Source organism: Chelmon rostratus, chromosome 21 (genome assembly GCF_017976325.1).
Source record: "Chelmon rostratus isolate fCheRos1 chromosome 21, fCheRos1.pri, whole genome shotgun sequence".
Lineage (NCBI taxonomy): Eukaryota > Metazoa > Chordata > Actinopteri > Chaetodontiformes > Chaetodontidae > Chelmon > Chelmon rostratus.
Genome location: NC_055678.1, coordinates 21,186,009 through 21,198,730, shown reverse-complemented (window position 1 = coordinate 21,198,730; position 12,722 = coordinate 21,186,009). Strand labels below are relative to the sequence as shown.

Genomic DNA, 12,722 nt, shown 5'->3' with positions numbered 1-12,722 from the left:
GGCCAGTGAGCTAGTTAACTTCTGTAGCCACTGATCCAAGTCATGGTCAACTGCAAATTATTCAAATCACTGTGACTATTAATGGTGTCAATGCTTTTAGGAATTAGCAGCAGCAGTAATGTAGGGTGTTTGTTTGCTTTGCTCATACAGATATCATTGGTTTGTCTGGTCTCATCACCCCCTCACTGGATGAGATGATCTATGTGGCCAAAGAGATGGAGAGACTGGGCATTACAATACCGCTGCTGATTGGAGGAGCCACCACCTCAAAGTAAAACAAACACAAACAAACACACAACACAAATCTGAGACGAAGGCAGAAATATAGCTGATCAGCTAACATGTACGACAGGTAACAGGTGCTCTTAAAAGCTCAACACGGCACATTGTTATTGTCGCATCGTATTCTGTGTCTTGTGCACGGCTAACAAGGACACCGAGAGATGTTATTTATGTGGTGCAGAAAAAATGTGTAACCTGACACTCAGGACGTGCAGAAAACAACCACCCTGCTCATCACCACAGGTCAGCATCTGACTGCAGTGGTTCTGGCTGGGCCAAACGTTGTGTACAGATGGACCTCTGATGAGGGGCTGGGCAGGGCATCTCTGTGGAGAGGGGAGGCTGTATGGTAGAAGGTAGTGTGAGCAGCTAATGATGATGTGCATCACAGTGTTTGCTTTCAGAAACATCCCATGAAATTAACTCCACTATGTTCTTCAAGAAATGTGTCCATTGTATGTACTCAGTTATTGTAAGTAATGCCTCCCATACTCACCACAAAATGAGGTTCAGGGTTCTCCCTGGAGTCTGTTAAGACAAATGTGGCAACGGCTGGAGAACGTGCATGACATGCAGTTAATTTATGCCAACTTGAGGGCAAACGAAGAAACTGGAAAGAGCAGGACAAAAGGACACAGCCTGATGGAGAGAGTGAAGACAAGACTGATGAAGAATAAGAGCTTTCTCATGTGACCAGTGAACAGATACTGTACCAACACGTGGGCACATGACATGGAAGCTATTGAAAAGCCTGAAATTATTTTCTGTTCAAAGATTTATTTAAATCATGCTACATGAGACCAATTTAGTATGCAGAATTAGAACTAATATAGACAAAACCAGCATTGGTTTTGTGTCACTCAAACAGTAATTTATTGACGGCCCCTAGCGAAAACCCCTGTGATTAAGAGCAGGGACGATGAGGTGAGCTAACTGTCCAACACTGGGTGAAACTGAGTTAGCAGTTGCTGAGAAAAGACACAGTAGTTCTGGTGCGCAAAAAATAGCGTCAAAGGCTAATAATACAAAGGCCTTTGGGTTGGACTGGCAGGGAAGCACCTGAGGTTGATACCTTACAGTTCTGTCTTGAGTAATTTGTGTGTTTTGTGTTTGATAGGACACATACAGCAGTGAAGATTGCCCCTCGCTACACTTGTCCTGTTGTCCATGTTCTGGATGCCTCCAGGAGTGTGGTGGTGGTAAGAATATCTACCTGACATCATGGAACTTCTCCAGGCTCTCTGGATTAAAGACTAAAAACCAACCCATAGCTTTCTTTTAATATGAACAGAAATGCAGCCGACTACACTCCCACTGAGACAAAGTAAAAGCATGGAATCCTGTCGCAGTAGAGTTATCACCACATTGCCCCAGCTGGGGATTAATAAAGTTGATCTTATCTTAAATGAAAGCAGATTTCTCTCTTTTAAACACCCCATCTGCTTTGAATCTGGGACATGTACAGTATGATGATATGTAGTGCCTACACATCACTTAAAGGCTGTACGGTGCTTTACATTTGAAATGTTTTCAGTAATCTTTAACAAAACATGTTCCTTTTTGTTCCTTTCCGTTTCATTGAAATCTATTTTTCACTAATTCAGCAAACTAACAAACAGAGGGAAGTGAAAATAGAACATCTGTATTGCGTTTGATGATCAGAGAGATGATATTAGATGATGTGGCCACAGATGTGAAAGATGTCTTGTTTTCCTGTCCATCAGTGCTCACAGCTCCTGGATGAGGCAGTGAAGGAAGAGTACTTTGAGGACTTGAAAGAAGAGTATGAGGATATCAGGCAGGAGCACTACGACTCCCTGAAGGTAAGACAACTTTAACAAGGAAGGCACTAGAGATTTTACAGCTGTGGGTGCTGGGTCCAGTCACCCACAGTGGCCAAACCCTCTTTGAGATCAGCATTGCATCCACGTGTCTAGAACCTTTATCGCATCTAAATACAGGCTGTAATATTAAAACCCACCTGAGCCCCTCCTTCACACAGCTGCAGGAGGGAAAAACCATCTAAAATCTAAAACTCATTTATGGTAGTGTGTTTCTAAAGCCGACTTGATTGAATGTGGTATCGTTTTGCATAAGAAAAGAAACATCTGTCTGAAATTCCAGCTACATTATTATATTGTTGTTGTTAAGGCAGCATATGGTGCAAATGTAAACGTGGTTCCAGAAGCAGAGGTTTGATGTCATAGAAGCTTTTAAAGAAAAGCAGCACAGCAGCCTCCTGTCTTTTTTTTAATATCAACAAATCCCATGAACAGACCAAACACCAATGTGTCACTCCGGCTCTCAATATGTTCTCACATCTGGATGTCAATGTAGTTTTAAACATTTGTTAAACGGTACTCAAACATTTGTCTGGGACTAGTGGTGAATTAATACACATGTATTTGGGGAAGCAGATGTGGAATTGTGTCCAAATGCACACGGTCTGGCTCATTGATGTGTTTTTAATAGATTTTTTTGGACAGTGGAGCTCGATGGCACACAGGAATGAGATGTACTATATCAGGGTTTGATGCACACACTCGTTAGTAGGACACATTCATTGTTGACTTGACTCTGAACGTGGGATTCGCTGACCATAAGAACAATAAACAGTAGAATATCACCAGACTTCTTCAACACCATGTCTGCTCTCCAGCCATGTTTTCTTTCAAATTCCTTACTCCACTGCCCGAAATATTTGCACGGTTATAATGTTCCCATCTACTGCATTTCCATCACATATTTGGGATACGTTCATATTACGTAGTCTGTGCTATATAGTATTTGCTCTTCTGGAGTCTGCAGTCCATAGATCTTCCCTCTACTCTACAGTCTAATCTTGAATCTTTTCTAGAGTGAAAGTGTTTGTTGCATAATCATTCCAATTCTTGAAATAAATTATTTTTCTAAAGCCTCCAAAAACACAGTATTGACAAAATAGTGCATTGTGGCCAAGACTTCGTACATACCGTCACAGTTCAAGTACATCACACAGAAGTCGAACACAGTGAGGGGAGTAACAACCTTCATCTTGACCTTGTATGTGTGATAGAGGAGGACTCTGAAGAGTCATCACAAAGGCATCAGACAAGAGAACAGGGTCAAGTTGAGGTGATGGGAGCTAGTCTTAGAGTATTGAAGCAAAGACGCTAGTGCTCGGGATGTTAAACCACCTAAAACCTTTCCTCCGTCTCATCTGCTCTTTCATTTCATGACTTTCTTCCCTGAGCCGTCAATGACCAGCAGTGATTCAAAAAGAATTTCTCCTTTTGTTTTCCTTGACGTCATAGCTGACTTTGAGAAGGTTGATCTATGATATTCTGATTGAAAGACTTGCATTAAACTCGGGATGGCCCCAGGTGACATTGCTGACTTGTGTAAATCTGTACTGAACTCTTCGGACAGTGAGATATTTGTGGCTCGGTCTAATGCGAGCAGTAAGTGCTGTAAGACGATAAGACCCTATGAAATTATAATCACTGACAGGAAGTTAAGAGTCAACCTCATTGAGTCCGATGACACTTTAGAGCCACCAGTATTCATGATATAATGTAACTTGCTGTATGTATATTTTTGACTCTGACTTCTTGACTGCTGTAACATACTGCAAGACTGTGGACAAGTGAACATGAACGTCTGACCACAACTGTATATCCGACCATTCATATATGGATTACTTGAATGATCAGATTTTTTTAGTTGGTTGGATGTGTGTTTGCATGTGCTGTATAAGAAATTGCCTTACCATCCTCTCCATCCTCCATCTCCCTCTGTTGCCTCAGGACCGTCAGTATCTGTCTCTTTCCCAGGCCAGAGAGAAAGCTTTACATATAGACTGGCTCTCTGTGCCCCGGCCGGGTAAGTTAACTGAAGCAGTATTCTACCACAGATGCACTGATACAGTGTGTGTCATTTCAAACATCATGTGACTCCAATGAGGTTATACTGTACGTGTTTCAGTGCATCCTCAGTTCCTGGGCACTCGTGTGTTTGACTGGTACGACCTGAACAGTCTGGTGGACTTCATCGACTGGAAGCCTTTCTTTGATGTGTGGCAGCTGAGAGGAAAATACCCCAACAGAGGTTACCCCAAGATCTTCAACGACAAGACTGTTGGTAGGAGCTCGAGCTCTGTCAGGGTTCATCATAAATCAGCTACAGCCAGCCATTCTGCTGCGTGATGTTCTACTCATGTATTTTATTTTTGTGAGAAGAGGTCAACGCTCAGTTTTATCTATGATCTATGATCTTTTTTACATTTTAAAAAAGTTATCTCATATTTACAAATTCATATCATTACTTACAAAAGTAAAAGTCTGTATTGTGGATGAACACTATAGAACAGATGTAACAGATGACTGGATGCTAACTGAGATATTATACAGTATTAGTAAGGAAACAGTTTGTATTGTAAATGCGCAGGTTTGATGAAAATGCAAGTGACAGTGCAGTAAAGACATCAGTGACAGTGTCATTTTTGCTTCCTGCAGGTTTGGAGGCTCGGCGAGTATTTGATGATGCACAGAAGCTGCTACACAAGATGATTGACAACTGCAGTCTAAAGGGGCGTGGCCTGGTGGGGTTCTGGCGTGCCCAGAGTGATGGCGATGACATCAATGTGTACAAGGATGATGTCACGGTGCACAGAGACACCAAGCCCATCGCCACATTCCATGGCTTACGGCAACAGGTGAGGTTCCAGGCAGGTGAAGAACTGTCAATCATGGCGACAGAAGCATTGTGTGCGTGTGTGGTGCTGGCGGTCTTGTCTAGCAAAAAAGAAAAGAAAGGAAAAACAGGATGCACTTCAGGGTGGCACGCAGAGGTCAGTACAAACAACAAACTTTATTCTGTTTCATTGTCCCACCTGACAGCAGCAACCTCAGCATCCCTCCTCCTCTTCCTCTTTTTTGTCATGTTTGTCACCTGACTGCGCTCTCGAGAGAGCACCTGATTGGTTAATGCTGAGGAACACTGGGAGACGTCACACTAGTCGTGTCAAAACAAAAAAAATTCTGACATGCTAGACTTCCCAGAGGGTGCATGACAGGTCGTTTAACACGTCACACTACACAAGTATAGACGCCTAATCAGCCATGATGCTGGTAATTCGTCCGCCACGACAAAATCGTCTGAAAATCAGGCTGGATTCATGTAGTCTGATCCCAGCATTAGAGACGGCTCCTTGTAAGCAGTCCTACCCTTGATGGTGTTGCTTTCAAATTTTTCCCAATGGCTGTGCAGGCCTGCATTGTCTTGAAATTTACCAAAAGACGACGTGCACAGCGAAAGGAATGAAAAGCAACAGAATTAAAGTTCTATTGTACATATTCTACATGAGCTTTTTACCCAGAAGAATATATTCGAGTGCAACCCCTCTGTAATCATCAAACTTTTCATTACTAACTGTAATTTAATTACATATAGACTTACATAATCTAACTAGTTACTCCCCATCACTGGTCGTACACAGGTACACACATCCACTTCAAAGTGGCACCCTTGAAATGGTTTAACTTTTATATTTCATGTTCTTGGTAATTTTACAGAACCCTTGGCCCGCTGGAAAACCCCTCTTGTTGTTAACAGTCTCAGAGATTGAGGAGATCACATGTAGCAGAAACAAAGCATTATGTGGAGGCATCAGCCAGCTGATGTGTGCTGTCTAGATTTGTTCCATATGCAGTACTTTGGATTTGATTTTAGTATATTTGTACCTTAATGGTGGAGCCAGAAACGGATGGTTTACAATTCCAAAAGAACAGTAATACTTTTGTGTGTATGTGTGTGTATGTGTGTGCCGCAGGTGAAGAAGGACAGCTCCAGCTCAGAGCCCTACCTGTGCGTGTCTGACTTTGTTGCCCCTGTAGACAGCGGTGTGGCAGACTACATCGGCGTGTTCACTGTGGGTGTGTTTGGAGCTGAAGAGCTGAGTCAGCAGTTCCAGGCTCAGGGGGACGACTACAGCAGCATCATGGTCAAAGCGCTGGCTGACCGACTGGCTGAGGTACAGTACGGACAGCTTCCTAACACACCAGGTGCTGAATGACATGTTAACCGTCACAGCCGCAGTGCTTCTCCGGTTTCTGCTGCAACCTTCTGTCTGTCCTTCAGGCCTTTGCCGAGGAACTCCATGCCCGTGTGCGTAAGGAGCTGTGGGGCTACAGCTCCGACGAGGCTCTGCAGGCCGCGGACCTCCACAGAGTTCGATATCAGGGGATCAGACCCGCAGCCGGCTACCCCAGCCAGCCTGACCACACAGAGAAGTCCACCATGTGGAGCCTGGCTGGCATCCAGGAGAAGACCGGTGAGAGCACCGACCGCTTCACTATCATGACTGCAGCTCAAAGGCTGTCGTGTTCTGTCACATAACACACAGATCTGATGTTTTTTTGGTCGTCTTCAAACAAAAGAAAATTACATTTTTTCAGTCAGTCATTTACATCTTCTCATGTAACCAGGTTATTCAGAGGTGATTGAGATCATGTGTACGTGCACTGTAGTGACCTGCTTACTTTAAATCTGTCAATAATATGTAGCAGGTCAGTGGTCAGATTTCTCCTCTACCCTCAACCTTATTTTGGAAGCATGGCTGCATCTGTCGAGACTTAACAAATAGTCATAACAGACTTATTTATACGTCGAGAGGATACTTAGTATCCTTTAGTAAAAGGTTCAAGTTTATGTTTTAGTCTGACTTTGGGTGGAATTTGTAGACAAGACTGCATCCGACCGAGGTGATGACCTCTTGTTTCACTCGGCTGCTCTCATTCTTTCTTTGCGCTTTCTTTCTTTCTGATCACCTGTATACACAGCCAAGAAATCAGCTGTGGAAACCGATTCTCTACAGCGATTACCAGAAACCAGGTTTCTTGTTTACATAGTGTTTAATGTTATTGGAGAAAGCTGACTGTTCTGTAACCTGATTACAGTGTTTTACTGGGTCACAAGGCTCAGATTAAATCCTTCATACATTAGATATCAGGTAGGTAGAGGAATGCAACCCAGATCTGTTCAAGGTGGTGAACTCTGAATTTCAGATTTCTGCAGTATTTTGTGCTTTTTTTCTGTGCCCATAGATTTTAAAGGTATTTTAGGACAATATTAAAGTACATAAGAATATTACCCAAAAAACAAATTAGTTAGTGTCTTTTTCAACCCTGAGTAGTCTCTGCATGTGTTTTTTTCAGGTTTCATACAGCCCGACAACCTTCACCAGTAAAATAGGACAGGGTGTATGCAGCCTGACAGGCAAGGCCTGGTTTGAAAAAGTTGCAAGATCTCTTGCACCACTTGCTGCTGCTTGTTAAACCCATTGCTCTGAATGTGCACGATGGCAATGACTGAAGGCAGCTCATGTGAGTGTAAGAATCTGTATCAACTCAGCTCTCCTCTCATCTGGATTTTGGCTGCTGGACAGTGAGACAAAACAATGTTCAGAGAGGTCTTATTGAGGTTGTTGTTTCATGGGTAATTATGCCCATGGATCTGATGGATCTGAGGTGCAGTGAACAGGCAGCCAGTGATGTGTGCCTTTCTTGTTTGTGTATAAGGGTCATGCAAAAATAAAATGAACTCTAGCTGCAGTAATCAGGGTCCAAGATATTTGACATTTTTGCAGATGACTTGAGAGATTCAAATGATGAAAGATATAGGTGGACTGAAAACTAATCGCAGCTTTCAGCTTCAAATCCTGCCTGCAAAGTTCAACATCAGTCAGTTTAGATGAGACTAATGGAACTACAGTTCTCAGTTGTCAGAGGGGTTAGAGAACTTTTTTGACCATAGCTAGACTTGTTTTAAGTGTTTTCCATCCGTTAAGGCAAATCAGATCAAGGTTATTCCGATTTTTCTGCTTTTACGTCATTTAGCTGCGTGAGTGCACTTTGACTTGTACATTCGTGTGCTTGTTATGTAGGTTTTTGTTTTCTCGGCTGTGTGCATATGTAGTCGCAGTAATAACCATGTGTGTGTTTTGTCCGTGTGTGCAGGCATTGGTCTGACAGAGTCTCTGGCCATGACGCCTGCTGCCTCCGTGTCTGGACTCTATTTCTCCAACCCTCAGGCCTCATACTTTGCTGTGGGAAAGATCACCAAGGAACAGGTTTGGCCAACCATCCATATCTTAAAACTGCTTTCACTGACTTTAGAAAATGTTGTCAGTGTTCACTGGATCATCTGGAAAAAGAAAAAGTTGACAGAATGGTGTCCCCTAGGGCATCCAGTCTTGGGACCAATTTTATGCTCGCTGCACATACTTCCTGGGAGACACATTGGCCATAGACATGGTGTTTCAACGTTATGCTGATGACACGCAGTTCTACCTGCATGTTTGAGCCACTGTTCCTGGCATGCCTTCCTGCATGACTGACTGTGTAACTGGCTCCCAGCATATAGCAAAACAAATCCTACCACCTGCTGGTTCTCTACTGGAACACATCAAGCCTGTTGCAAAGGAACTTTAAGTTTGGTTTTAATAGTAACTCAAGCTTACCATCAAAGCTCAAAGCTCATATTTCCAAAATACAGTACAATCTATCTTAGCTTTCAAAGACACAGAGGCCCTTTTAGATGCCTTCATCTGCTCACACCTGGATTCTTGCGACAGCCTCTTCACCAGAAATCCATCAACTGGCTTCAGACTGTACAGACCTCAGCTGCCAAGCTTTTCGATTCTCATTGCTCTTCTTTGCGATATATATATATTTGACCTCTTAGTTGCATGCAAGCTAGTGGAAGCCTGAGATCCTCGGGCAGAGCGCTTTTATCTGCTCTTGAGGCACAGCTGAAAACTAGAGGTGACAGAACATTCGCAGTCGGAGCCTGGAAGCTATGGAAGCTGCCCGAGGAAATCAGGTCAGCAGAGTCAGTGACCTCTTTTAAATCACATCGAAAAGCATACTGTTATTGGATTATTCTTGAGTTTACTTTAGCTATATTGGCTGCATGTTTCCTGGTTTTATTTGTTTTATTTGCTTACTACTTTGTTGAAAGTTCTTTTTGTGATCTTTTTGTGAAGCAAAGATTTATAAAAAAAAATTAGACCTGAGTATAGTGTCTCACATAGTGAATTCAGCATAAAATTGTACATTTCACCAGCACTAACTGTGTTTCCAGAGTTGTTGGGGACTATTACTGCATATGTGGAAAAAGTTATAGAAAGCCTTTAGTGTCTCCAAGGGGAGCTGTGTGAAGTCTGATAAATGTCCTCAAGTGATGTCATTTAAGTGGGCCTCGGTTGGGGCTGAAGACAAGTTTGACAATGGGGTGTGGAGTGAAAAAGAAGTGATCTTACCAGACCTGTGCAGCCTCCTCCTTATCTCTGAGGCTGGAGGCTCCAGGCTACATTAGCCACCACTAGCATAGCACACACGTCTCTGTCCGGAGTGCTAGCGGGCGAGTTGCACCGTCCATTGTGAGTCAGACAATGTAAGGATCACTATGGAGCCTGGACAGAGGACTCGGGACAAGAAATGAGTCCAGCTGAATTTGTATTTTCTCTGCTCGTCTTGTCTTCAGGTGGAGGACTATTCTGGGAGGAAGAAGATGAGTGTGGAGGAGGTGGAGAGATGGCTGGCTCCTGTGCTGGGTTATGACAGCGAGGCGTAGCGTGTGACTGGACCACGCAGGGATCGGACCAGGTTTACAGTCCCAGCATTCCTCTGGAGCTCACAGAGGCCGTGACTGCAGCTGCTCATACAGGGATTCACTGACAGCTCATTTACTTTTCTTAAAGCACACCAGACATTATCATTTTAACTGTGAGTCACAAACAATGGGGTTTTTTTCTGTGCCAACAAGTGACTGTGTTTTCATATTATAGAATGATTTCAAATGTTTTAAATATTTCAAAATATTTTTCCATTTCCTAAAACAATTCAAACATGTTATCTTAATGAGATAGTTCAACAAAATGTGCTTATTTGTTTTCTTTCCGGGAATGAAATGAAGAGATTAGTATCTGTCTCATTTCGTGTGTGAAGTACAGAGCTCGAGTCAGGATGTGGTTAGCCTAGCTTTGCTTAAAGAATGGAGGCAGGGGGAAACAGATAGCCTGTCTCAGCCAGAGTTAAAAACACACCCACCAACAGCTCTGCAGCTCAATGATTAACATGCTTTGTCTTATAGAAATGCTGATAAACAGCAGTTCATCATCCGCCTAATACTGCCGTGTAGCATCTCTGCCTGTAGCATAATGGATGGAAACCTGTGCTGGTTGTGGTCTCTGTGCAGACACAATGGCACCACACTTGGTCTCCATGAACAGTCACTGCACCTGCCTGTGACTTTGTGTTAGTTAGTGGGCTTTAGAGGTGTTGGTAGATGTTCTTTTGAATTTGGTAAAGAACCAGGCGAGTTGTTTCCCATTGCTCCCAGTTTTTATGCTAAGCTAGGATAACCACATCCTGATGCCAGCTCCGTAATCAGCACCCAGACATCAGATTGATAGCTGTCTTTCTACCTCACAGAGACAGAAAGAAATAAACATTGCATAAATTTTCAATTATTTATTTTACACAAACAGCTGTAGAAGAAATTTACTCAGTAAAAGGACGACAACAAATGATTGTGATTAAAATGAGGACATAGCTGATGATATGTGACACTTTTTAATTACAGTTTTGTACTTGGTGGTACAGACCAATTCATTTGCCAAAAATACTGAGGTTAGCAGCCCAAATTATTAATAACATTAAAATCCAACATGTATAAAAGCAAACTAATTACACTACAACCACACTGTAAACCCTGAACACTAATGTGGTTTATTCTAAGGTTATAAAGGTTCTTACATTCCACATATGTTTTAAATAAATTAACACATTTAAGTAAATATTTTAGCCTTATCAACAGTTGCATGGAGGTTGGAGTGTACCTGCTTGATCGTTAACACATGTTCAGTGGTATACTAATGCTGATTGCTGAAAAGCCACATTTAAAAATGATTTAAAATGGGTTAACTTTTGCAAATAGTTACCAAAGTACCATTGATTACAACAATAATGATAAAAGCATTTCAGTTTTCCAAGTCATGATCATTAACAATAATCTACAAAAGGATTTTTCCCTGCTTTCCTTTCTGCAGTTTCATATTCCACTGTGCCGCCTTCTGTGCAGCTAACCCTGAAGATGTCTGTGCAGCCAGTATGCCACCCTACAAATAAAGCAGTTCAATCCACACAGCAGGAGCTCTTATTGGTCAACAGCATTTTCAGGGCCCCTGTGTCTGAACCCTCTTGTTTGTGGGTGTAGTATTTGGTGGCACATTGCTGCATTGCTTTAAACTATAGTGCAAAGGTAACAAAATATTAACAATAAAACAGGAGACAAATAATTTTAGAAGCCTTTTAAAAAGCAACTTAACACCCCTGAAACATTGTTTTTTTGCGGACCTTTAGTTGAACTTCTCACCTCGCTGCAGTGATGTACAGGTTGTCTCCAGGACTCTAACATCGCTGTTGACAGGTGATGTCAGTTCATTCAAACTTTCACCACAGACATTTCACCTTGATGCAGTGTCCTTTGCAACTTCAACGAGAGATTATTTGAATCTCAGGTTCCAGTGTTTTCTTGGCTGGTTTGTTGATAATTGCTGATCATTCATTCTGTAGTTTCTGAGGACATTGCAGAAGTCTTTGTCCAGTCTGTGAGGTTTTGTAAATGTTTTCCAAATGTCACTATAGTGACTTAAGAATGTGAAGAATCTGTAAATTAGGACACATTTATTGATACATATGATTTTTGAACATCAATTACATTTACTTATCTTCAAGTCTTATCTTCAGATGATTGAAGTACATCGAGGTACGACTACTTCTCTGTCAACATCCAGGTACTATCAGTATTGTGTGTGTACTACACAACTTGTGTGCTCATTCCATGATTCCATGATCCTAGACAATCTCCATGTCAGCGGACGACCAGGTTGCAGTTGAAATGAGGTTTCTGTAAGATGCTGAAGCTCACATGTGTCTTAAAAGCCCTGATGTGCTGCAGTGGCTGATCTCAGTTCATATGAAACTCCACTTTCTATTTTATTTTCTTACACTGAAAAAAAAAAACTGGATAAATGAATAGATGACGGTGGCACTGCAAACACTGTAAAACAGGAGTGATATAACTACTATTTTGTTCAAAATAAATGATTTCAACATCATTTCTATTTGTCTTCCTCTGAGTTTACACCTCTGCTCCACCTTAAAGAAAAAGGTGTTGGTGTTCTTTGGGGGCACTGCACTCATTTTACACAGAACATGTCAGTTTAATGGTGACAGTGTTTTCTAATGATTTGTCAAATAATGATGATGTAGTGATATGATCTGAGTTATCTCTGCTGGGCCTTCAAAGAGGAATCCTGTTTCACAACTTGGCGGCATAGAGTTTGGGTCTTGAATAGCTGATGGCTGAATTATGGGGGGGGTTCACTTTTGAAGCTT

General features: G+C 42.1%; 1 protein-coding gene across 2 annotated transcripts in view; it reads left to right on the top strand.

Moving 5' to 3' along the window:
* Positions 1-12,431, top strand: part of mtr (5-methyltetrahydrofolate-homocysteine methyltransferase) — a 30,951-nt gene extending 18,520 nt beyond the window's left edge. For both annotated transcript variants that reach the window (XM_041962906.1, XM_041962907.1), the window contains 10 exons: positions 151-271; positions 1,400-1,481; positions 2,007-2,105; positions 4,068-4,143; positions 4,246-4,401; positions 4,776-4,975; positions 6,092-6,292; positions 6,400-6,592; positions 8,277-8,389; positions 9,805-12,431. In XM_041962906.1, the coding sequence (XP_041818840.1) occupies positions 151-271; positions 1,400-1,481; positions 2,007-2,105; positions 4,068-4,143; positions 4,246-4,401; positions 4,776-4,975; positions 6,092-6,292; positions 6,400-6,592; positions 8,277-8,389; positions 9,805-9,894 (1,331 nt within the window). In that variant the 3' untranslated portion in view covers positions 9,895-12,431. The remainder of the gene's footprint in view (positions 1-150; positions 272-1,399; positions 1,482-2,006; positions 2,106-4,067; positions 4,144-4,245; positions 4,402-4,775; positions 4,976-6,091; positions 6,293-6,399; positions 6,593-8,276; positions 8,390-9,804) is intronic.
* The last annotated feature ends 291 nt before the right edge of the window (positions 12,432-12,722 follow it).